The sequence below is a fragment of the Lepisosteus oculatus genome, chromosome 5 (assembly GCF_040954835.1).
Source record: "Lepisosteus oculatus isolate fLepOcu1 chromosome 5, fLepOcu1.hap2, whole genome shotgun sequence".
In the NCBI taxonomy this organism is placed as follows: domain Eukaryota; kingdom Metazoa; phylum Chordata; class Actinopteri; order Semionotiformes; family Lepisosteidae; genus Lepisosteus; species Lepisosteus oculatus.
In genome coordinates this window covers 28,377,702-28,404,537 of record NC_090700.1, presented here as the reverse complement: position 1 = coordinate 28,404,537, position 26,836 = coordinate 28,377,702, and the positions used below count along the sequence as shown (strand labels likewise).

Genomic DNA, 26,836 nt, shown 5'->3' with positions numbered 1-26,836 from the left:
TACAGATATATACCAGCATACACTCTTGTTTAACAGATGACATCAGCTTCAATCCTCTCCTGCAACTGCTGAAGGCAAGACTGAATGGTTCAGATAGTGGTAAAAAGAGTTTCAACATAACCAAGCATATCAGTTTTAGGGAGTCCTGATTCAGCTTACAAAAAAAACCCTTAATGAATGAATCTGTGTGTTAAGAAGCAATGGTAACAATCCCTGATAAGCATTCACAGAACAGGGCAATTTCTGAAGGTGTGGGCTGTGCAGTAATGAGTTGCATCCCGTTTCCTACCCCTGTTTTTTATAACAGAAGTGGTCATGCTCAATGAGGCACTTCTTGGGGTTGGGATAGTCTACTGAAATGAAAAACTTCCCCAGACTGTAATTGAAAATTAAATTTCCAAAAGAAAGAAGGTGATGAGTTTGGGAATTACAGTGTGACAAAATCCTGCACACATTCCACCGTGCTTTCTACATCCCATTAGTGTCAGCATGCTACAGTACCTCAGTATTTTGTGGTGACCAAAAGTGGTCAGTCCTTTTCTTTTTGACCCCATCTGGGATCCTAGTGTCACGATTGTAGTCCCACCTCCTTAAGGGCGCTCCGGCTCTTCCTTGTTTGCCTCATTCCCCGCACCTGTCCCCTGTTCCCAGTCCACCTTAACAGCCAGGCGCTGACGATCATCCGGGCTCTGCATCTGATCTCCGTATCGTGCGAGTCCGGGACCTGGAAGTGCCTGGTCCTGTTAAGGTTTTATTCTCTGTTCCCTTTCTGCCAGTTCCGACCCGTTTCTAGTTTTTATCTTGTCTGTGTTTTGATGGACCCCCTGACTTTAGACTTTGCTCGTGTTTGGATTCCCCCTTTGGTTTTCTACTGGATCGTTTGCCCCGGACTCATTCCCCTGAACACCTGCACACCAAGGACATGCCCCCCCTGTTTTGATCCCCGTTTCCTGCATGGCTTTTTCCCTAGTGTTTCCTCACTATTCCGGATTGTGGCGTCCACATAGGGTCTGAAAAGAACTGTTTCGTTACACCTAGTTGTTATGCAGTACAATGGTCCACTGTTGTGGAAGACTGTATGATCCTCTTCATTCTGCTGAATTTTCCTTGTCTATATTGACACACATGCTCATCACACTCCCTATTTCTTCCCCACTACCTCTTCAGTCTCTTTCACCATTCATCACCAGACACTATATCACAGTATTCATATCAATTAACTGTGTCGGGTCTGCCCAATTCTCAGTCTTCACCTCAACTCAACTTTTCACTCACTCTTTAGCAAGCACTAGATCTTCATTGTTAAACTAATCGTCTTTGGCCATCTACAATCCTGATAGACTAGCAGTAAGGCGTGCTATTTCCATTTTCTCACTCTCAGAGACTGTCCATTTCTCTTCTGGTAGTAAGGCACAGGGAGTACTTGGACTCAACCTGTGACATCCAGACTCCACTCTCATCATGGGTAGAAGGTACTCTGCTTTCTTTCCAAACAATACCCCACTACTCCGGGTGCCACCACCTCCACTCAGCCCTAGTTCAGAAAATCAGTCCTGTTCTTGAGTAGTATACTGTACAGTATACATTATCCCCATTCCAACTGGCAAACAAACTACCATGCCATGAAGACATGTCCAGCACCTGTTATGACCATGAGTACAACTTAAACTTTATTTTCTCAAGCCTCCGTAGGTGCCACAGGCCTGTAAGTCAGCCTAATACATTATTTGGAAAACCTTTCCTGTGAATCTCTGTCTTCTGCCTTCTAGGCTGGAGCCTACACACAAACTGACATCCTTTTCCTCACAACAGGTGTTAAATGCCTATTAAAATTAAGCATACAAGGTTTTAGAAGGATTTAGAAGCTGCCTTGTGTTAAGCAAGTATAATACAACCCTCACAGAAAGATAACACAAATTTAACATGCAGAATAACATGGAGACATGAGAGGACCAACACACCTGATTCTTTGGTCTTGTGCAGCAGGAAAGCCTATTGTAGATGTGTATATTTCATTTCTGCATGAAATATACAGTATATTATTTTTTGGGAATGGCTCTTTTAATTACAAGCATAATTTAACATACTGTACCTCACACACTAAATCCCAAACACTTCCTCTCTTTCCTACAATAAAGTCAGCCATCACTAAGCACTAACTGAAGAAAAGGGACCAGTAGGTACAATGTCAACATTAAAATTAGACCAGTAAGCTTGTAGATCTGATCAATCTTCAATAGCATTCTTAATAACCATTACCTCTAGGTCATGAATGGAAAAATGAAGGGGAGAGAGAATTTGACACCGTGTCTGACTTCATCCTATCTCTCAGAGACAGAAGACAAGCTAGAGACCATGGCCGAGGGACAGACACCTCCTTCTGGACACATGAGGTAACAGACATATTTGACTTGAACATGTACTAAACCATTGTCTGCAAAATTGCACTTTTATAGTGAAATAGTGTTTAATAATGTTTTGTTCTGAAGAACTTGTAAAAAAGCGGTAGATGTCTCTTTTTTCAGGTTCTGGTGCTGGTTAGAGACATGCAGCAAATAAATTATTTTTCACAATTCCCTGTGGTTGTGGATCTCATAAGTAATAAAAAAATGTGTTTTTAATTATTTTAGGATGGAACAGATGGAAGGAAAGATGTAAAAGATTTAGTAGTAGGTCCCAAACCTCAATTATTTGTTCACTATTTTAATGAATAAGTGAAAGTAGGCCATGTCCTTGCTTTTTTTCCATGACCTGGTTCTATTACAGTGAGTGTTCTATTACAGAAAATGTGCTCAGTACAAACTTCTGCTGTTTTCTGTCCTTTGATTAGGGTTTTTTTACATATTTAAATTTATTATTATGTTAATTGGATCAGATCAACACTTTTCCTAAGTGAATAATTAAGGAAATTCATAAAACCTACTAGGTTGTGATTTCTATGAAGTTTTCCATGACTATCTTAGATTGTTATTGAATTTGCTAACACTAGCAAAAATCTTTCAAACGATTTCTCAAAGGGGAAGTGCAAGAAGGAAAAATATTTGTGGCCATATTATTTGTATCTGTATTATCAGTAAAAAAATGGAGCATTATTTAACTGATAATGTGTCTGGATGGAGACATTTGGAATGCTTGTTTTCTTCTTTAAAAGTAAATGTAATGCAAGAAAACTACAGGATAAAAAATAGATCCTCTTGTAGTAAGTATTCCACAGAGAAAAAAAAAAATTAGCACAGAGAAAATAAAGTAAACCTCAAAATGTTGGATTTTTTTAATTTGGGTGATTTAGGTGAATGGTATTTATTGTCAGTACTGCTACCACTACTTTAAAAGAAATATCTTTCTCCAGACACTATACAGTACTTCAGAATATAGACATTCTGAGCTCAGACATGCTTTGCAAGAAATGTGTGTTTATAATAAAAAATAAGTAAAAATTCACATCCTGAGAACTGTTAAGTTAGACAATCCATAAAGCAATAACGCTTTGTGTTACACAGAAAATACATGTTCATGTACTTCACTTGTAACAACACACCACAAGATGGTGCTGAAGTTAATTTTATTTTTTTACTTTATCAACGCAATTTGAGAAAGATGTAATTTATGCTATTTTCAAAAATAAAGAAGCATATGGTCAGTAATTAAAAGTCTAAAAGAGATAAAATATAAGTTATAGTTTAATAACATTTTCTTACAGCCACATAGAAATTAGGTTGAAATTAAATTCAAATTCAAAAATCGTTTTTGGCATGACTGACACAGTGCTACCTAAACCATAACAATTAGTGCACATTTGAATTTAGAACAGTTACATCCTATTATTTGAGAAGCTTACTCTCTGTTCCTTATTATATAAAGGAGATCACATACTACACTATTGATATTCCTCCCAACCTTCCCCATTAGGAATCATAGCTGTTCTTGTTCATGCAGATGCTGGATTTCTGGGATTTTATTATTGGGGATTATAGGGAAGTATGTTTCTCTAATCATTAAATATTTCTTGCCGTGTAGCAGAAAATGCAGTGCTGTCTGTACTTTTATAGCTGGAAGTAGGAGAACAGCTTGTCCTCTCTGAGTAAACCACGTCTGCCAGTGTTGCTCTGTTTCTACAGCCAGGATGTGCATGTTAATGTTGTACTTAGTCAGAGCCTACTCTTTCTTGTCTCTTACCTTGCTCATATACTCTGCCAGTCTGTATTACATTCTAAGTGTCTACCAGAATTATAGTTTGTGTTTTGTCACAGTACTGAAGTACTGTTACTCCTTTTTCTTCTGTAATTGGGATGACTGTGATTTGCAGTGGTTTAGCAGGGCTGTCTTGAACCTTGCCGAGTCTGCATTTGATAACATTTGGTCAATTTTTTAAATGAGTTTTTCAGAACAGTTTATTTTAAACAGATGACTCTTTGTGTTGTGTTTTATTTAGAGAATTCTATTTTTCCCAGAAGCAGTTTTGGCTTATTGACTTCTCGATTCTGCAAATTGCCTGTTTTAGTGTCTGTTTTTATGGTTTGTAGTCCATCTGTATGACTAGTTAAGGTTATACACCGTAGCTTGCTGTGCTGTGCCAGTGTGCATTTGGACAGGTGTGCATTGTATAAGGGTACGGTCAGAGAGGGCATGTAGCACATATGAGAGGGGTCCAGGTCATTGACAAAATAGTCCACTATTCTATAGCCCAGAGATGACATGTTAGTTCACCATCACAAAACATCCCCTCTGAACCTGACATTGACAGTATACAGGTGCAAATTGAGATTCTAATTTATTTTGAATTAAGTGTGTGGTTTTTAGAAATGAATAATTTGTGCAGCTGAGTTTGCTTTGTCGTGTCTGTGGTATGTTGTCATTCTTATGTGACCTATCGTTGACTTTCCTCCTGGAGCTGTTACAGTATATACAGTATGTCTTACAAAAGTTAAGCCATTTTGTAATACATATTACAAACAGAATGATCCTGTGAATTGATAATAGGAATGACTGAAGATGTACTGTATTGATATATACTGTATGTATATTGTGTGTCCAGTTGGTCATGCAAATAATACCAACAAATAATGAATTTACTGTTGTATAACCCAAACTAAAACCACTGAAATAGCAGTTTCCTTTATGTCATTTGCCCTTGAAATCATATTCTTCACATACAGTATATAGAAGTGCTAAGCAAAATATAAGGCTGTTTTGAGCTGAAAACTATTACTACACCAGTAAAATACAGTACACTGTATGTAATCTACTGTATCAATCTGCAGTATACTGTAAGCTATTCCAGGCTGTATAGTTACAGGGATACAAAATGCCTTGAAAACATATTCACCCCAATCAAAGGTGCCCCATTTTATTCAATTACAGAGGATGTACAGTATACAGTTTTTTTAAGTTTATTAATATTTATATTTAATCTGACTTGAATGCTTAAACTACATACTGTACTTTTATGGGTGAAATGAGTTACTGTAAATGTCAGCAAAAACTGCTATGAAAACTAGAGTATGTTTTATGCATATGTACAGTATTCATCGTGCTGTGGGAAACCTAAATTAGTTCAGGTGCGCAACATTACAGAAGTTGGCTTTTGTCTGTGTGCAATTATAATGGTTCACATGATTTCAGTATTAGTCTCTAAGGCACAGTACTTAAGTCATTTATTATAACACCCTAACACTGCCTAAATCAGGCTGAGACTCCAAAATGAGCATATGGCTAGGAAGAAGCTAGTCAGGGATGCCACTGTGAGGAAAATGGTGACTTTGAAAGATCTAAATGTTACTTAAAGTTCAATGGCTGAGATTAAAGAAAATGTCTATTAGTCAACAGTATTTTACTTTCAATGTTGTACATTCCTCAAACTTTGCCAGTACTGCAGATCAGTAAGAAGGAAGCCATTACTGAAACAATACCCATCAAAACATTTTAGTGATAGTCCAAATAGGGCAAATATTTTGTGATCAGAAAAGTCAAGATTGTGGGGAAAATGAGTGGTACAAAAACATACAACTGTACTAAAAGGTACAGTATCTATTAGCTGGAGAATGACCCAAAGCACAAGGAGAATTCTACACTTTGCTTAAAAAGAATAAAGAAAACATCCATGAGTTGAATGGCTCAATTAGAGGTCTGATTTAAATCTGACTGTGAAGCTGTGTTAACACTTGAAAGGTGACCAAGCCTGACCAAGTTTATAAGAAGAAAAAGAATGAGTGTAAAGTGTGAGAAAAGTTGTTAGAGACTTATCCAAAAAGATTAATTGTCCAGTGGTGCTACCACCAATAATTGACTGTAAGCACTATCTAAATTTGAAAAGACACTTTTAAAGCAAAACAGAAAGCATTTTATTTCTAAGTAGAGTAATTGTTAAATTAAATGAAAGACCACAGGTTTATATGGATTATGCAACACGGCAGATGTATGCCTAATAATGTATATTGAGATGTAAAAAGTATTAAATTATTATTTTTTCTTTCCTGAAGCAACAAGGAGCTGTCTTATAGATAGAATAAACTAATCCAGGCTGTGCAGTTCTAGAGACATATAACATTTCTAGTCTCAACACTTCCCCCGGTTTGGTATATAAGCCCTGGAACTGTGGCACATTGTGATTTATAATATAAATATTTTGTTTGAAAATACATGTGTGTATAATATGCACGTAATCTAGCAGAAAATAATATGACTGGTCTCCTGTCCAGGGTGTACCCTGCCTTGCGTATGTTACTTGCTGGGATAGGCTCTGGCGACCCTGCGACCCTGTACTGGATAAGGCAGTTAGAAAATGGATGGATAGATAATATAATTAAAATGTGTTGCCCTGAAAAGTATAACAATATGAATCAAGTGTAAAAACTTACCCCAGTGTTTAACAGCTGTAAAATGCTGGTTGTGAATGATCTGCTATTCGCTATCTCCTATATCCTCAGGCCTAGATTAGCATGTACAGTGAGGAGGTGCACTGTATGATTGTTTTGTAGAATGATGGATGCCAGTACAGTAGCAGATCTGTCTGGTATCACTTTGGGAACTACTTTAGAAGAGTTGACCTCCGGAATCTCTTCTCTCTGTCACATGTTCTAGGTAGATTTGAATTCCATACCATACTTGGGGAAACAGACTGCTTATCCATCCACAGTCCTTTACCTTGAAAGGGCAGGCTTTCCCAGAGTTTCTTTGAATGCTAGTGTTTTCACAGACTTAAAGTCTGTCTTGAATTTACTGTGTAGTGTCCAACCAGAGTGTTCCAGCATACACATTCCTTTCAGCGGTACTTAATCTGTGCCTTATCGGTATATATGATTGTTATATATGATCTGAGGTTTATCCACATCCACATTCATGTGTAGTCTTTCAAGCAAAAAAAAAAGAATACGAATAGAAAAAATTGAAAAGTCCAATAATATTTAAATACAAAACTAGAGAACATATAAAACTGGGAACATTACTGTACATCCTTTCATAATAACAATCCTCTAAATATGTAAAAGACGCATGTCCAATTTTACAGAGCATGTGCAGTCCCATTGAAATGCTGTAGAGCACTGAAATAGATACGGCTCACTCAGGATCCTGGCAGAAGAACAGATATAGAGAGAGGGTCAGAAATGAGCAGTGGATTATAGAGTGATTTGAAGATGATGGAATAGCCCTTTAGGCCATGGCAGATGCTTAATGTCCTTGATACCACCAAGATTACGTCATCGGGTCTTGTTTACAATGCAAACATCAGTCTTCTCTGTTCAGTTGCTCTTATTGAGTCTCAGATCTCAGTCTGTAAAATTTTACAGGGTCAGACAATGGTAACCTCTGAGCTGATGTGCTGTTTGATTAAATTGTGCATGACAATTAAATTAAAACAAACCACGCACATTTCCTAGACTTTACCTGTGTATTGTGTATTTAGCTGTGCACAATGATTCTGAAGAATTTTTCAGGGCTTCATGTTGCATCTCTCAACATCTAATTCAGAAATGTGTCTTATCCTACAATATGAACTGGAATGCTCACAAGAACATAAGAAGGTTACAAACAAGAAGAAATGCAGTCTCCTGTCAACATTAACTCATCTATTCAGTGGTAAAAAAAAACAAATTTAGCTTATTTTCCTTTTATCTATTGAACACCCAGACATCAAGCCCTGGGGTAGTAATTTTTGCTTGGTGATGGGGTCAACATTTTGACTTGATCTGAGGTACAGTACATACAGTATGGCTGTCCTCATTTATATGTGTGCCTTCCACATTTATTTACAAAACTCTCTGCCTTCTACTCAAGATCTTCACTTGCCTATTTAGAAATCACATCCTGATCAATGTAATTAAACAATTATACAAAAGGAAGGTCAGTATAAATCATTCTAGTAGCAATATACTGTAGTGCCTGCAAATGAAGGTCAGCATTAATCATTTTAGTGGTTACACGAGAAAAATTGTTAGACAAGAAAAATGAATACCAAATGCAGACGTTAATGAATGCCTGCCATTAAGGAAAAACATTTAGGAATCTCTAGTTTTTAATATTTGTGAAAGACATCTTGAACACATCTTGGACAACTCCCTCATCCAATAATTACAATTCAGGTTGTTTGAGCCTAACTGTTTGCAGATGTGAAAAACTGTATGTGATGTAATTTGTTCCATTTTACATGAAAATAAATGAACTGGCAGGTGAAATTTGGCATTATTTCTAAACCAGCGTTTAAGGAATTGCATAGCCATGCGTACAGTACTGCTCTAGTTTATAAAAGGAAAGCACAATAATAATGGTACAGTATGAGCTACAGAATGGATCTGCAAAAGTTTTTTATAGCTAAATTCACAGATGTAGTGTGCATGTAAAGGCAAAATGATATACATTTTAGCATATAGTGTATGTGATTCATTAAATTATTTTCACTAGAACTGGTTGAGATGCAGCAAGCTTAACTCACAAATCATCGGTGTGAAGAGAAGTGGTTGTTCACTTAAAGTCAAGCTGCAATGATGTGAATGAACCAGGATCTTTGTGTTTAATGGAGAGTCAGCTGGAAACAGCAGGAGTCAATCTTGGAAAAAATCAGAGCTCACGGATCAATGCGGCACAGTCATGCGAATGAAGCTTCAGGCTGATAATTATTCTTGACAAGGAACCCAGACAGTTCCTGCATAGCCACAGCAGACTACATTTGCCTCAGAGGTGCAAATGTAAATATCCCAGAGTTTTGCACAAGTTTGAGGGGCTTAATTTGGGATTGGAACCAAGTACATTTAAGAACCGTTTTACTTGTTTTTCACATCTGATAAGATTAAGACATCAAAACCCACTTCCTGGCTTGCTTCCTTCCTTTTTGCCAGGCTTTTTTCCCCATTCTTTTAACGCTTATCAACACAAGAATTTCAAGAGACACACTACCAGCATCAAACACTTATAACAATGCTTAAAATGTCAGAGGTGCAATTTTCCAATTACCCAGTGAATTTGTTATTCAATCATCTGGGGGAAGGAAAATTGGCCCTAGGTGTGAGTGTTTATGTTTCTATGTCTGTGTGATTCCTGAGATGGACTTGGTATATCCTGCTTTCTGCCCATTGCTTGCCAGGATTGACTCCCGCTCCCCCACCACCCTACATTGGATAAGATGGTCAGAAAATGGATGGATGGATAGACTGTGATCTTGTAATACTACTGTACATTTGACACTTTTGTGACTGTGACTCTTCCAAGTACTCTTTTAAAGTGCTGTTAACTGAAGTGCTTTACTCAAATGTTATTCACACTCCATCTCCTAGCCCATCAAACTAGCTTTGTGGGCCTTATTCAGCTCAGTCTGTATTTTGTATCATCACTTCTTCTGCCAGATACATTCATCTTTCAACTCTCTGAAGGGTTTTTGTGATACAGATGAACTCTGCATGTTTTCTGCACTGGCTTGCAAAATTTACAGAGTGGTTGTAAACTTCAGTACCTGTAAAAAGAGCAAGTATTCCGTGAAGCACTCCAGATACTATATGTGCTCTTATTCACATATCAGTCAAGCGAACATATGTAAATGCACTTTAGAGGAAACAGTCTCAGTGACCTTCTTTAGAACATAAAATGAACAAGTGAAGGCTATTCAGTGCTTGTAGCCTGTTTGGTAGTTAGAAGTTAATTAATCCAAGGATTTAATCCAGATTTGTCTTGAAATAAGACAACATACTGGTTTAAATAGCATACTGTAACTGTGTAGCTTGTTCCATACTCTCACAACCATTCATGTGAAAAAATGCTTCTTGTTCTTGCTTTTAAATGGACTATGGAGTTAGCCATGTAGTTTCTATTTGTGCCCTCTGGTTCATACTTCACTGTACATTCTGGAGAAACCTTTGCCAATGCAAATGAGGTGTTAGTGGGGCCAGCAGGGGGTGGTCACCCTGCGGTCCATGTGGGTCCTAATGTCCCAGTATAGTGACAGGGACAAATGGTTTTTTTCAAATGGTTTAAGTCTTACCTCACTGATTGCTGTCACTTTGTATATCTCAATGGGTACAGGTCAGAAATTGGCCTTGTCAAGTCTGGTGTCCCCCAGGGCTCAATACTGGGCCCCTTGCTCTTCAGCATTTACATGTTCCCACTTGGTCAGCTTTTAAGATCACATGGCCTCAGCTTTCATTTATACGCTGACGATACTCAAATATACATCCATACCAAACCCGACACTGATGTGGCTGTCTCTATTCTATCTAATTGCATCTCTGACATAAAAATTTGGATGACTCAAAACTTCCTTCATCTTAACTGTGACAAGACTGAAGTCATGCTTATTGGTACCAACTTCGTAAAGCCAGTCCTGTAACCCTGTCTGTAGATGGCTCTGTACTTGAGCTTCAAACAAAATTGAAAAACCTTGGGGTTATATTCGATTCTGGCTTAACATTCGACCCACATGTACAGCATACTGTCAAAACATATTTTTTTCACCTTATAAATATCGCATGACTACGCCCTATGCTATCATTAACTGTGGCCGAAAAGCTGATCAACATATTTGTATTCTCTTGAATTGACTACTGCAAAACTCTACTCCCTGGGGTATCTAAATCTACTCTGAACAAGCTGCAGTATGTCCAAATTTCAGCAGCCAGAATCCTGACCAGGTCTAGTGCAAGTGTTCACATTACTCCCATCCTGGAGCCCTTGCACTGGCTTCCGGTCAAATTCCGCATAGACTTTAAAATCCTCATGCTCACCTATAAGGCTTTACATGGCTTGGCACCTCAATACCTGTCTGAACTTTTATCGCCCTACTCCCTACCTCGCAACCTCCGCTCTTCAAATTCTGCCCTCCTTACTGTCCCCCAAGCCTGTCTACATTATATGGGCGACAGGGCCTTCTCCTGCTATGCCCCCAAGCTCTGGAACTCTTTGCCCATTATATATTATATATTAGAGAGTCACCTTCTCTAAACTCCAAATCCAGACTCAAAACCTTCTTCTTCAGAAAAGCCTTTACTTGACTGGTTCCATTCTTCACCCCTCTGCTCTTCTTAATATCACCTTCTCCTCTATTGTTATTGTTGTATTCTTGTAATTATAATTGTGTACTATCTTGTGAAATCTTCTTATTTATTGTTGTAGTCTTCTTATTTATTGTTATTGTCATCCTGTAAAGCGCTTTGAGAAGCCACCTTTAAAGGCGCTATATAAAATAAAGTTTATTACTATTATTATTATTATTATTATTATTATTATACTGTAAACAGGCACTATCCTTCGGATGAGACGTTAAACTGAGGTCCTGACTCTCTGTGGTCATTAAAAATCCCAGGGCATTTCTCGAAAAAGAGTAGGGGTGTAACCCCGTTGTCCTGGCCAAATTTCCCATTGGCCCTTACCAATCCTAATAATCCCCATCTATGAATTGGCTTCATTACTCTGCTCTCCTCCCCACTGATAGCTGATGTGTGGTGAGCGTTCTGGCGCACATTGGCTGCCGTCGCATCATCCAGGTGGATGCTGCACATTGGTGGTGGTGGAGGGGAGTCCCCATTACCTGTAAAGTGCTTTGAGTGTAGTGTCCAGAAAAGCGCTATATAAGTGTAAGCTTTTATTATTATAATAATTATTATTATTTTTTTAATTTCAGTCTTAAATCTCAAAATTCCCTGGTATCAGGTCTGCTCATAGTTTTCTCCTGTTTAAGACTAAAGAGACTCAGTTCCTTCAGACTGTCTGTATGGGACACTGTCTTAAGCTTTGGAATGAATTTTCGTAAGTACCCTCTTGTTCACTTTTTCCCATTTTTTATTTATAGTCTATCTGTAAACCTGCACTTAATACATTTAGAAGAGAAATGGTCTGTTGTTGATGTTGATGGTTTAAAAATTTAATCATGTTATACATTTCACATCTTATGTCTGACTTGGGATATTCTAATGTTAAAAGGAGCACATTCCAGGTCGTTGAATGAATTTTAAATTAAAAAAATTTAAAGAAAGAGAAAAATATATGTCAGGGATGTATTTATAACTTTCCATTTGGAAAAGAATATGAGTAGTGGTCTTCACAAATACATTTATGCAGTATATCAGACCAGTCAAAAATGTTCTTGATGTTTGAACCAGGAATATCCTTAACTACAGAACCATCTACCCTAAGTATAAATAGTGCAAAACCTAACAATGGTACCAAATCCTGGTGAGACCTTTGCTTTAAAAAAATGTGTAGCATGGCAATACAGATGGGAATTTACACAGATATCAGAATGCCTGAGACAAGAAAGATTTTTCCTCAACTGTAAATGCATTGTTTAAAAATTCCTGCCACTTAAAAAAAATAAAATCACTTCTTCCCAAGAAATGCAGACACTTGCATTAGTGATGATAAGGTGAATACAGATGTTTCCTTTTATAAATGGAAAAGATCAGATTAACTGAGCTACATCTGCAGTTCTACAGTAGATTAATTCCTATTCATACAAGTATAAATTCCAGAGCACCAGTTTCTTTAGAAATTGCAACATCACATGTCTATGGCAGTAATGTCTACACAACAGTTTTTCTCTGTTATTAAAGCAATGGGAAAAAAAAACACATGAAGAAAACAAAACATGATTTGCATGAGCATTTAGTTAAAGATCTCAATGAATATTCTTTAAGGAAGGGATAAATATAAATTTTCATATTTTAGAAAAGAAAAACAATAAGAACCATTTTTTGTATGACTTGAGTTTCTGCTTCTTTTGACCATTAGTGTACTGTTGATAATTACCATTGCTCTTGATTTTGAAGATCCCGGTAGATAACTGATGGTGAAAGTGAGTGTTTCTCGGCAGACAGCTCTATATAAGGCAATGCTCTGGCCCTAACACAGCCTTTGTGTTTGACTACACCATTTCAACTCAGGGTGCTGCAGCCTGGGGGTTGGCGAGGATTTCAGTGCTCATAAGGGACTGGAATATTACAATGCCTCCTATTATTTTCTTTCATTTTTTATAACCTTCAGCCCCCACAGATTCAAGCAATTCCAATAGTCTATTTCTTGCACACAGCAGCTTGATTTTCTGTGTCATACTTACAAGTCAGCTTCTTTGGACATTTGAAATAATGTTTGAAATATAAAGACATTATTTATTCTACATACTCTTTCTCACCAGAAAATATTATGAAAACCATGTTTTGCAAGCTTCTTCTGTCATTGTCTGTGAGTTTATGCATGGCAGAACTGTATACTGGCATACTGGCATGGCATACTACTGTGGAAGAATTGTACCTTATCAATTGCCAAGAGTAGAGGGCTTATCATGCACCTTTAAAATAAAATCACCAGCATTTATTGTCTAGAAAGGTCCTAAATATTCTCAATAATAAAAAGTTCTGTGAACTAACTTTTCATATCTTCCAGTTGTAACTTTTTAGCAGATGGATCTTTCCTCAGAATTGAAAAGGAATTTAATTCATTTTGATATTATAAAGAAACTAATATCTAGCTTATTAATGGGCTGTAATAACTGACCTAAAGAAATTATAATAATATCATATTTAATATTATATTATACATCATTATATTGAATAGTATTATAATATAAATATTAATAATTAGATCTAAAGTAATCTAAAGACATCTATAGTATTTCTCTCCCATCTTTAAATATTGCAATAACAGTGGATAGCACCTCTAATGAATAGCTTGACAGCTGCCAACACGTTTAAGAACCAAAAACTATTAAAAGGATTATATTAATCATATTACCAGGTCACGTAAGGGTTTGAGGGTTCAACTAGGACAAAAAACAACCGTTTGTTTATCATATTCCTTGTAATAATAAAAGTGCTCAGTAAATTATGTATTTGACATACCGTATTTGAATTTCTAAAAGTAATAGAACCTGACACTGAAGAAAAAAAATAAATTATTAGACAAAATTGTCTTTCATCTTTCACTAATAAATTGGCAAGTCATCTGATCTCCACCATTCTTTTTAAATGTAATTTGATAAAGGTTGTAATATGTGATTGCATAATCCGTTTACAAAAGAACATTAATCTTGACTTCACTGGTTGTTTAGGCACTTTGTAGGTCTTTGCAACATGTTAACAGTCAGGTGAACAGTGACCTAAAAGAAGGAACTCAGAAGTAACAGGACATACATTTACAGTAAATCCCAGTCCCAACACAACAACAATTAGTTGCACATTTGCAACAGATCATACAGGTCTTCATTAAAGCCTTCTCATGACAAAGCATCATGGGTACATAGAACTGCTTAGCAGGGCATGATCCGTCTTAGCCTTCAATGTTAACCACAGACCTCTGAAGCAGCAGTTTCAGTCTCCTACATCTGTCTGTGGACATATAAGGCATTGTCCTTCCCCCCTTCATTCCTATCAACAGAGCTTGAGAGCACAGCAAAACCCCTGGCAGCCCTCCAGAATCAGCAGCCAACGCTGGAATGGGGTTCAGCTCAGCAGGCAGAGAGAGACACTGGGAGGAGCTTGCGTGTTTTTGTGTAAGTTTGTTGTGGAGCAATGTACAAAGAGCATTAAGACCTGAGAAAAAAATCAAACTACATCTTCTCCCATGTGTCTAAATGTGTGTGTGTCATGGGGGGTAACATGGGAGGGACCTGGTGCTTGATTGTCTGGGGCTGGGGGTGGCTGAAATACCTTCAAGACTAGAAAAACTGGCTCCTCTCTTTCCTATTTGAGTTCTACAGCACTGGCTTGAGTAGTCGTGTGTGAGAAAAGACAGCGAGAGAAAGGAAGAGGGAGAGAAAGCAGTTTTGTTTTCATTTTTGTTTAATGACCACTGCAGTCACAGTTCATTTGGGAAGACAGCTTCTTAGACCTGCTGTGTGAACTCCGCTGCCCTCTCTGCCACTGAAGTCTCTTCATTGGTTTTTGGATGTTCCTGGATGCACTGTTCATCTGAAGAACACACTAAAAGCCTGACGAAAGCTTTACCCAGCTTGAGCTGTTATGGGATTCCATGTAGTTTGAGTCTAAAATTTTGGATTTAACCCTGTTCTGTTGCTTTGAAGGACAGTAGAGCAATGTCATCCCTTTACTCACGGACAAAGGAACTGTCCCGAACCAGAAAGTCACAGTCGGACTCCCCACCATCTTCACCCTCCCCTACTGCCAAGAGTTTCAGAGTAAGACACCTTTTTGTTTTCCAGATATAAGAAATCAATATTAATGCAAGTCATTTGCAGGTGATCAGTCAAAGGATTCTGCCCTAATGTAATATTTGATCAATTTTTTGTGAGCGCCAATGTTATTAACAAAAGTTAAGTGAACAAAAATAATTATTTTCCTTATATACATTCTTCCTTGATCATTTTGAATCTTTATGCTTTTTCAGTTACAGAAAAAGAGGACCAATTTTTGTTTCAGTCTGATTTAAAAATCATCCTACTATATAAAATTTCATATTATATGACCTAGTATCATGCAATAAACCTACTGTTATGAACGCTAAGAACAACATAAAGATTTGTCATTTTGAAGGTGTGGTTGATTTTAGTTGTGTTTAGTCAATTATGGTCTTAATCTGTGCAACATAACGTGTTACAATCAGTTTGCAAAACTATCTATCTTCTTAAATCAGTTCACACTCATACAAAGTCAAATGTATTTTTCATGGCAGTCAATATTTATTTTCTAGGATAGCAGCACAGCACAAAACATAAGCATAAACAATCCCCTAAATGTAAAACAAATGTTGCATGACTCCTGTTTCTAAAAAACAAATAATCTATAAATGAATATTAGATCTAGCAATTAATTTTGTTTAGAATGGCGTGAATTAAATAGGGGGAAGTACCATGCTCACTGTCATTTCTTGTACTACAGTAATAGTACAAAGCTACATTGTAACAGCAGGAGCTGATCTCATTAGAGAGACATTTAAACCAACTTTCCATTTATACATTTTGCCTGACTACTTATAGTAAGCACTGCCTGGAATATCTGAAGGCTTTTAGTGTAACAGTCATCAAGACTATAACGATAACATTCCAATAGATGACGAGGCCTATGTTACAGTAAATAGTTATCTGAAATACTGTACATTCAAGGCAAATCTGGCATCTTTATTGTATTTTCACAATTAACCAGGCATTTCCCAGACATCACTGAGTTGATCCTCACTGGATTCTTAAAAAGCAGTAATGTCCATAGTGAACAATGTTTTAGAGAAGAATACCCATCAGGAGAGTAACATTACAGATACTGTATGATCTGTAGTACTGTATTTCTCTCCCATCTTTGAATACTGCAGCAACAGTTGACAACACCTCTAATTTTGCAACATGTATTATATGGTCGTTTCTTGACACCAGCTAGTTGCAAAACTATGGTCTTGGCTTTAGACTAATAATAATGCTGTGACTGCTAGTATGTATTATTTTAATCAAGTTCTTTGGTATTTATTACTGATGAGTCTTTACCTACATACAGTATTTTTCACAGCTCAATGAAGGCATTGCACTTTCCGCTTGTGTCTGCTTCACTATTTGTTTATTCTCGCTATTTATATTTTTACCTTTTTTTCAAGTTTTACTTTATTTAAATGATTGTTTGTATTTACATTATGTCACATTATGTACATTATGTATTTACATTATGATTGTTGTATGTACATTATGTATTTTCATCTATGTATGAAAACGTATGAAAACAAAGTTTTGAATGTGGAATATTTCAATTTTCAGTGCCACAATTTTAATTTCAATGCCAATTTTAGCATTTTTGAATTTTTCTTTTTATGAAGTTTCCAAAATTATCAATTCTCAAAACTGCAAGTATAAAAGAAAAAGTGTGTATTAGAACTACAGAATTATTGATGGATAAAAAAACAGAAAGTGGAAAGTAGGGGTAAATGCTCAAATGGAGGTGATGTCATTAGTGGATGGTGTGTGGGTTTGAATTAGGATCACTGCTTTTCCTAATTTTTATATTAAAGATCTACATTTTGTAATTAATAACAAAAACAATTAGTAAACTAGTCATGTTATCAGATGATACCAAAATAGGAGAATTGGCAAACACCATACAAGCTGCAGAAGAAATTAAAAAAATGAGATGGAATTCAGGCTTTGTTATTTTTTAACACTCTCCCCATTTAATTAAACTGCATAGTGTTACATACAAGTAGTGAAAGCAAACTATACTAAACATAAAGTGAAATGCATGCAATAAACTATGCATGTATATTTTCAGAAATATATGTAGATTTTAGATACTGCTGAAATGACTGACTGTAATGCACTTGAGTGAATTTGACTATTGCATACTGCATATGAATAAGAATGACCCCACCCTTAGGTACTGTAAGGTTGCTACAGGGATTAGAGCATATAAAAATATGCCTTTGAATGTCTTTAATGACTGGTTGGTTAGTCCCAGCCTAGAGTGATACTAATTGTTGTGCACAAAAGACCAGGTGATGGGGAGATCCAATTTTGTTGGCCAGGGTAGGAGTGTCTTGTCACTACAGAACTTCACGTATACTAATGGATGACAACATGAGAGCTACAGTGATTAAGATCTATCCTGACAAACTGTAACATTTCATCAGAACTATGCATGATGTTAAGCATACATTGTGGTGGACTCTCTAGCAAGATTAGAATGAGAGTTATGCTATGGATGCCACATTTATTGCTCCTTTTGTTTTTATATGAAAAAGTTGTGGTAAGAACTTGAAAGCACAGCCATGTATTAGTTTGTCCTGGGATTGCTGGACATAATACTGTAGGTGTACTTTTATGACCAACATGTTATTTTGCTGGTGATTTTATGTAACAGAAGATTTTCTTTGCTTTCTCCATCACAAGCAGTTGTTTCTAACCTAAAGTATCAATTTCTTTCAGCAGTAATACAAAAACAATTGACCATGTCTATTGTCTATTGTCCAAGTCTATTACCTCAAAACAAAATGTGTCAAAACAACACATTTGCTTTATGTGCAGATGCTCTTGAAATAACTGCACTTCATACACTGAGGTAAAAAAATACAAAATCTAGTGCTACAGTATTTTGGGCTAGTGAACCAATTTCAACTTAGTCCTATGTGTGCCTTTATTGTCTACTGGCTCATCTACTCTTTGCAACTTCATGCTATCATTCAAGATTTAGGGTAGTAATGGAAAAATTGAAACAGTACAATGAACCCTAAAATCTCTTTGAACTTGAGGTGGAGAAGGGCGATGAAATACCACAAAACCTAAAAGTTGAAAAGTTAAAACAATTACCAGTTCCAGGCTGCCCATTACGTTTGACATCACTCACGTCAAACTTAATATAATGATATCATATACAGTATACAGTACCTTACTGCAAGTTCAGACACTGTTTGAACACATTAGTATATCTAGAGAGTGAAGATCTCTTAACTACACATTATAATTCCTAAGATACATATGTTATAAAGTGGTATAATGTACCATGTATATTTTGGGTGATTGTCTAGCCCAGGACTGGACACCGATCCATTGCAGGGAACACACAGACATACTGTATACTGTATGCACACTCTCAAACCAGGGCCAATTTTCCCAGACCAGAAGCTGAGTAACCTATTAGTTACTGTATGTTTTTGGACTGTGGGAGGAAACTTGAGCTCCCAGGGGAAAGCCATGCAAATGTGGAGGAACATTCAGTACAAACTCCATGCAGACATCATATAGAAATATTTTTTTCTATATAAACAGACACAATATTTTTGTAAACTTAGAAATTAATTTTATTTCTGCAATAATTAGTTATATCGTCAATACTGATAAGTGAACAAGTTCCAGAGACAACCAAGCTCCACTGATAAGATGGTATTCCCTGGAGCATCTTTATTTCCTTTCTTTCTCCTCACTTCAACCTTTCCATCACTTAGGTATAAGTAAGTATATCTTGGCTTCCTCTGTCCATAAAATGTTGTACTATAACTCTCATATAGTATAATAATGGCTCATCATTGTACTTCAAGCAAATTCTGAAGAGTGGGGGAGGTAATGTCATGTCCTGCCAGTTCTCTAGAACGAGCTTACTGTTCTTACCACAGAAGGCAAGGTTCAGAGAAGTTTTAGTGAAAGTGATCTGGAGTTCAAGAATGACGCTGTCATGTGTAAATAAGAGTTTCAGGGACAGGAAGAGGAAACAGGATCAACTCTCCTGTGAAGCGAATGTATTGTCATTTTTTGTAAAACCCGAAGAAAGGAGATCTTGGCAAGTTCCTGTGAGCTATACTGTGGGTTCCCAGTTCAGGAATATATTGCTTAGAACATTTTTAATCTGAGTGTGGTTTGAAGGGCACACTTGTGGTTGCCAGATGCTGTAGTATATAATCAAGATGGATATTTTACAAACCACAGTTGACACAGCCAAAACAGATTGTACATTCAAACTGTTATTTTTTTCTTCTTCAGAGATTGAGTAAAAACCGAAAGACACAGGGCTAATGCAGGATTGCATATTAATAATCCAGCACAAATTCCTAGGTTCATTGAAGTTTATTCGTAAAATGATCACACCAAATGCCTTTTATATGATACACTAAAAAAGAAATATATGAATTCTACATCTGCTGATCATTATTATTACCATAAACAGTGCAGCACTGCAGGCAGAAATAACTCAAACTGTCAGTACCAGAGTAATTAATTCCTTCTGACTTTACGGTGATTCAGATTTAGGTAAATGTCTTGAAATTCCTTTCACAGTGTAATTTCAAAACTGGTATTAGTATTAGCAATTTCACCTTTATTTTAATGTGCAATGAACTTTGGGACACTTTCACTTAGGGTTTTAATCAGCTTATTTGAACAAAGAATGCATGAGGAATTATTTTCTTATTACATAAAGAAACAAAAATGACTATTCATTATTTTAGTAAGAAAAGCAGTCTAGAAAATGCATGATCCACTCTCTTTCCAACTTGCTCAATTAAAATGCCCAGTCCTGTACAATCACTCCAGTGATTTTGAACAACTTGCTTTTATGCCCAGTCTTACTCTACAAGAATATCACTCCAGAAAATGTAATTCTCTTAATCACATTTTTATTCAAGCTGACTGTGATTGACTGGGTTTCTGCTTGAATGGTTGAACCCCTCCATTCGACATAAAATAAAATAAATGTTGTCATTTCCATAACACTCTTCAAATCTGAAAGTTGACATTTCCAATCCAAATCTTTCTAATTCCTTTGAATATACTTGCTATATAAATATCTGAATAATGCAACATACCTTTTTTGACAAGGAAATGTTATATTAATTATATTAATTACTTTTCAGGTATTCACTTGTTATTCCCACATGGATGGATGGATGGATGTTTGTCCATTATGCCTTCTGGCATGACGTAACATTTGTTTTTTACAGGACAGGTGTTACGTATTCCGCACGAATCTCTGACCAATCTCACATTCCTACGTGCACTGTGTTTAACAAACGCTCACACTGCAACTAATTTACGTATCACCATTCACTCCCATCACTATTTCAGTTCCCCTTTTTCCTCACTTCCTTGCTCACTATTGCGGATTCTCCTCGAGCTCAATAGTGTGCGTGTCTAATTGGTATCAGACCTTCTTGCTTGTCCCCTCGTTTACAATTTAGTCTTGTGTTTCGGGTTGTTACTCTCTTGCTGTCTCAAGTGTTATCAGACCTTCTTGCTTGTTTCCTGGATTATGTTTTAGTCTAGTGATTTGGATTGGAATTCTCTCTCTCTCCTGAGTCCTGCACAGGATCCATACTCCCTTTCCAGCTCCCTGTTACAACAGGGTTGTCAGCCTTGTGTCCAACCTCCAACATGGAGGACCTGGCACCCAATGTGGGACATGAACCCACTACTCTGAGATTAAGAGTATTATGCTCTACTGACAGAGCTCGGCAGTGTCAAGGGAGCCAGACCTGACTTCCGTAAAGTGCGTTGTTTAGGACCCTATGCGGATGGTATAATCCGGAAGTGACTGGAGAAGGACAATGGAAAACACAGCTGGAACAGGTGGGGATGACAGGCAGGGGGGTGACGGCAGTGATCTGGTGCTCGGGGGGCGTGACAAAGGCGAACGAGTCCAAGAGGAGTCCAATTGGGAAAAAACAGTGTGCAGTTCAAAATCCAATACCAGGAGATCCAAAGCCAAAGACGAACACAGGAAACAGGAAACCAGGAACACAGAAGATAAAACCATAATAGAGCCAGGAGCTCCAAGCCCCGGACTCAGATGGTCAGGACACCATTCTGAAGCCTATGCAGTATTATGATACAATAATACAACAATACTATACATACAATACTGTCAGTACAGTCATTGAGAAGTGCAGTTAAAAGTAAAAAATACAAAAAGTTGTATTACACATTATAAATATATATTATAAATATATTGCACAAATCCCTAGCATACAGTATATTGAATAAAAAACAGTTGTAAATAGGAAGAAAAAAAACCTGATGTAAGCAGTTTTATGTTTAGTTCAAAAACAGGTCAGTGCTGACCCTGCCAGACACAGTGGACGAGCTGTACAGTCTTATGGCAGAAGGCAAGAATGACCTTCTGTAGCAATCCCTGTTGCACCGTGCTTGGAACAGCCTATTGCTAAACATGCTCTTCATTCTCAAAAGCATGTCATAGAGGGGATGGGAGACGCTGTCCGTGATGGCTATTAATTTTCACAGTATTGTCCTCTCAGCCACTACCTCCAATGGTCCAGGTCAGACCCAATAACAGAACTTGGTCTTTTAATGAGCTTGTTCAGCCTGTTAGCATCCCCTGCTCTACTCCCAGAGCCCCAGCACACCACTGTGTTGAAAATGACACACACTTGAACTGACTGATAGAACATATGGAGCATCTTACTACACACATTGAAGGACCTGAGCCTCCTAGAGAAGTAAAGTCGGTTATGTATGTCAGTTAAGTAAAGTATGAGTCTACTATCTCCACGGCACTCCCGTAAATGCAGACCGGAAAAGGCTGGACACTCTTCCTCCTAAAATCTATCATCAGCTCCTTCGTCTTTGCCATATTAAATTGCAGGTGGTTCTCCCCACACCACTCCACAAAGCAACTGACCACTCCTCTGTACTCTTCCTCCTGCCCACCCTTGATACATCCCACACAATTGCAGAATTGTCTGAGAACTTTTTCAGGTGGCACAACTTCGAGTTGTTTTTAAAGTCTGAAGTATAGAGGGTGAAGAGGAACGGAGAAAGAATTGTCCCCTGAGGAGCCCCCTTGTTACTCACTACCTGTTCAGATACACAGTTCCGCAGTCTCACAAACTGTGGTCTGCCTGTGAGATAGTCGTTGATCCTTGAGATCATGGAGGTACCCACTTGCATCTCCTCCAGCTTCCTTCCTAGCAATAAGGGCTGGATAGTGTTGAAGGCACTGGAGAAGTTGAAAAACGTAATCCTCACAGTGTTGCCAGCCTTGTCCAGATGTAAATAGGCCCTTTGTAGCATGTACTGTAGATGATTGCATCCTCCGCACCAACACTTGGCTGGTAGGTGAACTGTAGAGCGTCCAGTGATTAACTGACCAGGGCCTCTCCAGTGTCTATGACATGAGAAGTCAGCGCTACTGTTCTATAGTCATTGAGTACAGAAGGGTGCCCTTTCTTTGGTACCGGGACCAGGCATGATGTTTCTTAGAGCACAGGGACTGGGACTCTGGGACAGGCATCATCTGGTCCTGTGGCCTTACCCTGGTGAAGCCTCTTCAATTCCCTCTTCCTCTGGTCGGCCGTGATGATCAGCCTGGCCTGGTGGATGGTGCTCATAGCCCTGTCAGTGATGTAGGTGTTAATGGGGGAGGTGTTGGAGAGTTGCAGCTGTGGGGGATGGGGGAGTGAGTAACAGTTGGCAGTTGTAGCTGTAGGCAGCCGAGGTTGTGGAGGGATAGAGGAGGTGTAGGGCAGTCACAGCTGCGAGGGCTTATTGAATGTGTGGCTGTGGGGGGATGGGTGATGAGCCACAGAGGGCCCTGAATCAAACCTATTAAAGAACTGGTTCAGGTCATTGGCCATCTCCAGGTTCCCCTCTTCACCCCCAGTCTGTTTGAAGCCAGTGATCTCTCTCATGCTGTTCCATATGTCCCTCACCCTATTCCTTTGCAGCTTGTCCTCTACCTTCCTCCTGTAGGAGACCTTGCTCTTCTTAAACTTCTGCTTTAGTTCTCTTTGTACACGCTTAACTTCTTCCTTGTCCCCCCTCCTAAAGACTCTCTTCTTCATCACCAGAAATGAAACTTAATCTATTTTAAAAGCAAAAAAAAATATTTTTCATACAGTTGTTTTGAAGGTGTTCTATTAAATATGCTCATAGAGCCTCCCTAATTCATTCAAAGCACTGTGCCATTTGAAGTAAGATAGAATTGCTTTTGCTTTTTGTTGCACAATAAAATGTACAGTATACCACTTTCTGATGAATGTTGAATGAATCATTAAAGCTAAATATTAAAGATTATATTCTGCAAATCCTTACACAGAATAGCTGTGTAGTAGGGCTACAACAATAAGAACAATAATAATAAGAAGAGCAGGAACAATAATAATAATAATAACAATAATAATAATAATAATATTAATGATAATTTTATGTTTCTTCACAAGTATTCAAATGATGTCCCAATTTGTAGATTTACAAATGATGCACGTGAATATTTGAATTAAAATTGTATTAATAGGCGAACATTCAATTTAATAGGTGAATTAATTTATGTCTGTTGAAACTTTAGATACAATTATTAAATATATTGATTGCATTACTCCTTTTGCTATGAAAAAACTAAATTGCTAGGTACACAAAATTACTTTTATAACTCACACAATTGCATGGCCTTATCTGTGACAGTAATAGTTGTCCACATTATTTCAGAATATATACTTAACACCTGTTTCTATAAGGTCCATCTGTCAGGTAGTTTTGTTTTACAACTATTAAGAAAAAGGAACTTTCAAAACAACTCAAATGATAACTTCTTACAAAGGCTCAGTTCAGAAAAAGGTTAAAATTTGAATGAAAATGAATATCCCTGTGAGCTCACTGAATTTGGTCATTAAGAAGTAGAAGTTGTCTCTTTCTGCACACTGAAAGTAAAGCAAGCAAAAAAGCACTCTACTCTTTTGCCAGCTACCTGATAGATTGGAAACACGTCCTTTACCACACATCCCCCTAGGTAATATATGTGCACATTGTCATATAATTAAAATGTACAAAGGGAGACACTCAACCTGAAGAAGAGACTTATGGAAAAAATTTAGATGTTTCTGTGGACTTCCAAAATGTGAGGAGGTGATAAAAAAAGCCAGCATATGTGGTGAAAGGTGTAGAATGCAGGTCAAGAAACATTAGAATTACAGTAGTTCAGGTGGGTAGCTGTGTCAGCATGCGTAGGCTGCAAAGGAACAAGTAATAGGTTTATTCCATGCTGAAAAAAAGAAGAAAGAGAACACAACGTTTCGGCCGTGGAGCCTTCTTCAGGTGTCAACCTGAAGAAGGCTCCACGGCCGAAACGTTGTGTTCTCTTTCTTCTTTTTTTCAGCATGGAATAAACCTATTACTTGTTCCTCATTAGAATTACAGTGCTGTGATGAAGTAAGTACACTCCATGAAAAGGTGTGTTTTTCAACATATTTGCGTGTATTGATATTTGATCTTAATTTCAACAATGTTGATGGATAAAGTTGATCTAATTTAACGAATATGATTTTGCGAACATTTTTGCAATAATTTATTCAACAAAAAAAAGGCAGAAATGTAATAGTGTACTGTGGAAAAAATAAGTACACCCCCTAGCTTCAATAGCTGGCGTTGCCCCCTTTGGCAGAAATCACTTCTTGTAGGCCTTTCTTGTAATTGTCTATCAGTCTGCTACATCGACTTGGAGACATTTTTGCCCACTCCTCCTTATAGAGCTCCTTCGACTGTGTGATGTTTGAGGGCTTTCTTGCATTTACTGCCCACTTCAAGTTCCCCCACAGCATTTCTATGGGGTTAAGATCTGGGTTTTGACTTGGCCATTTCATAACCCTTAACCCATTTCTTCTTTTTGAGCCATTTTTTGTGGATTTGCTTTAGTGTTTTGGGTCATTGTCTTGCTGCAAGGTCCACTTACTGTTCAGCTTCAGTTTTTTGACAGATGGCCTCACATTCTCCTCAAGTACTCTTTGGTACAATGTGGAATTCATAGTTGACTCTATGATGGCACACTGGCCAGGCCCTGAGGCAGAAAAACAGCCCCAAACCATATTGCTTCCACCACCATGCTTTACAGTTGATATGAGGTTCTTCTGGTCAAAGGCAGTTTTTGGTTTTGGCCAAACATGACAGCTCTACCATTGTCTTATTCGCCCAGAGCTCATTATTCCAATAGTCCTGATCTTCAGTTAGGTGTTGTCTGGCAAAATTCAGTCGTGCATCTACAGTATATTCTTTTTTGAGAGCAGTGGCTTCTTCCTTCCTGGCCTCGCATATAGGGCAAAGGTCTGCAGTCTCTTTTGGGTGGGTGGCTCATGCACGTTTGACACTGACTGAGGCAAGACTTGCCTATTAATCCCTTGATGTTATCCTGAGGTTCTTGGAGACTTCCTGCAGCATCTTTTGTTCAGCTCTTGGACTGAATTTGGTGGGACGACCTGGCCTGGATAGATTGCCAGTGGTTTGAAATGTTCTCCATTTATAGATGATCTTTCGGACAGTTGAGTGATTGACTACAAATTGCTTGGAAATGGCTTTAAAACCCCTACCAGACTCATAGGCATCAACATCCCTTTCTTCCGAGGGCCTCAAAGAGCTCTTTTGATCTTGGCATAATGTAGCCACACACCTCAATTGCTAAGACCAAACCAGACTGAAGGTTTCTGATGTTTACAGAAAGCAGTGTCCTCCAAGTTACTCTCTAATGATGTTCTAATCATTTTCCCCTGTTGTGGTGCACCTGATTCTAATTTTAGGCATTTGATGCAATGATAAAAGTAGGGGTGTACTAACTTTTTCCGCACAAGGAAATTGCATTTCTATTGATTTAAATAGAACAAATTAGTGGAAATAAGTATTAATTTTTTTAAAATTATATCACCTTTATCTTATCAGTATTGTTGAAATGACAATCAAATATCCTTTTGTCCAAAAATAACAAACTTTTTCATAGGGTGTACTTAATTTTTCACACCACTGTATATAACATTATATATAGAATTATATAGAATAACCTTGTTTAGAATATAGGGTACAATTTCAAGTGTCAAAATACAAAAAAACATGGCTTCTTTGGAACATACTGTATTCAAATATGAGTGTCAAGGTTTAGTCCTGCCCTTTAAAAAATGTAATACAAAAACAGTTTAAAGAGAAAAAGGACTATTTCAAAACTACAGG

The 26,836-nt window shown here is 37.6% G+C and overlaps 1 protein-coding gene across 1 annotated transcript in view; it reads left to right on the top strand.

Moving 5' to 3' along the window:
* LOC102686196 (protein phosphatase 1 regulatory subunit 12B) overlaps positions 1-26,836 on the top strand; it is a 59,307-nt gene that overhangs the window by 6,652 nt on the left and 25,819 nt on the right. The window contains exon 6 of the mRNA XM_015342219.2: positions 2,266-2,393. Coding sequence (XP_015197705.2) covers positions 2,266-2,393 — 128 coding nt within the window. The remainder of the gene's footprint in view (positions 1-2,265; positions 2,394-26,836) is intronic.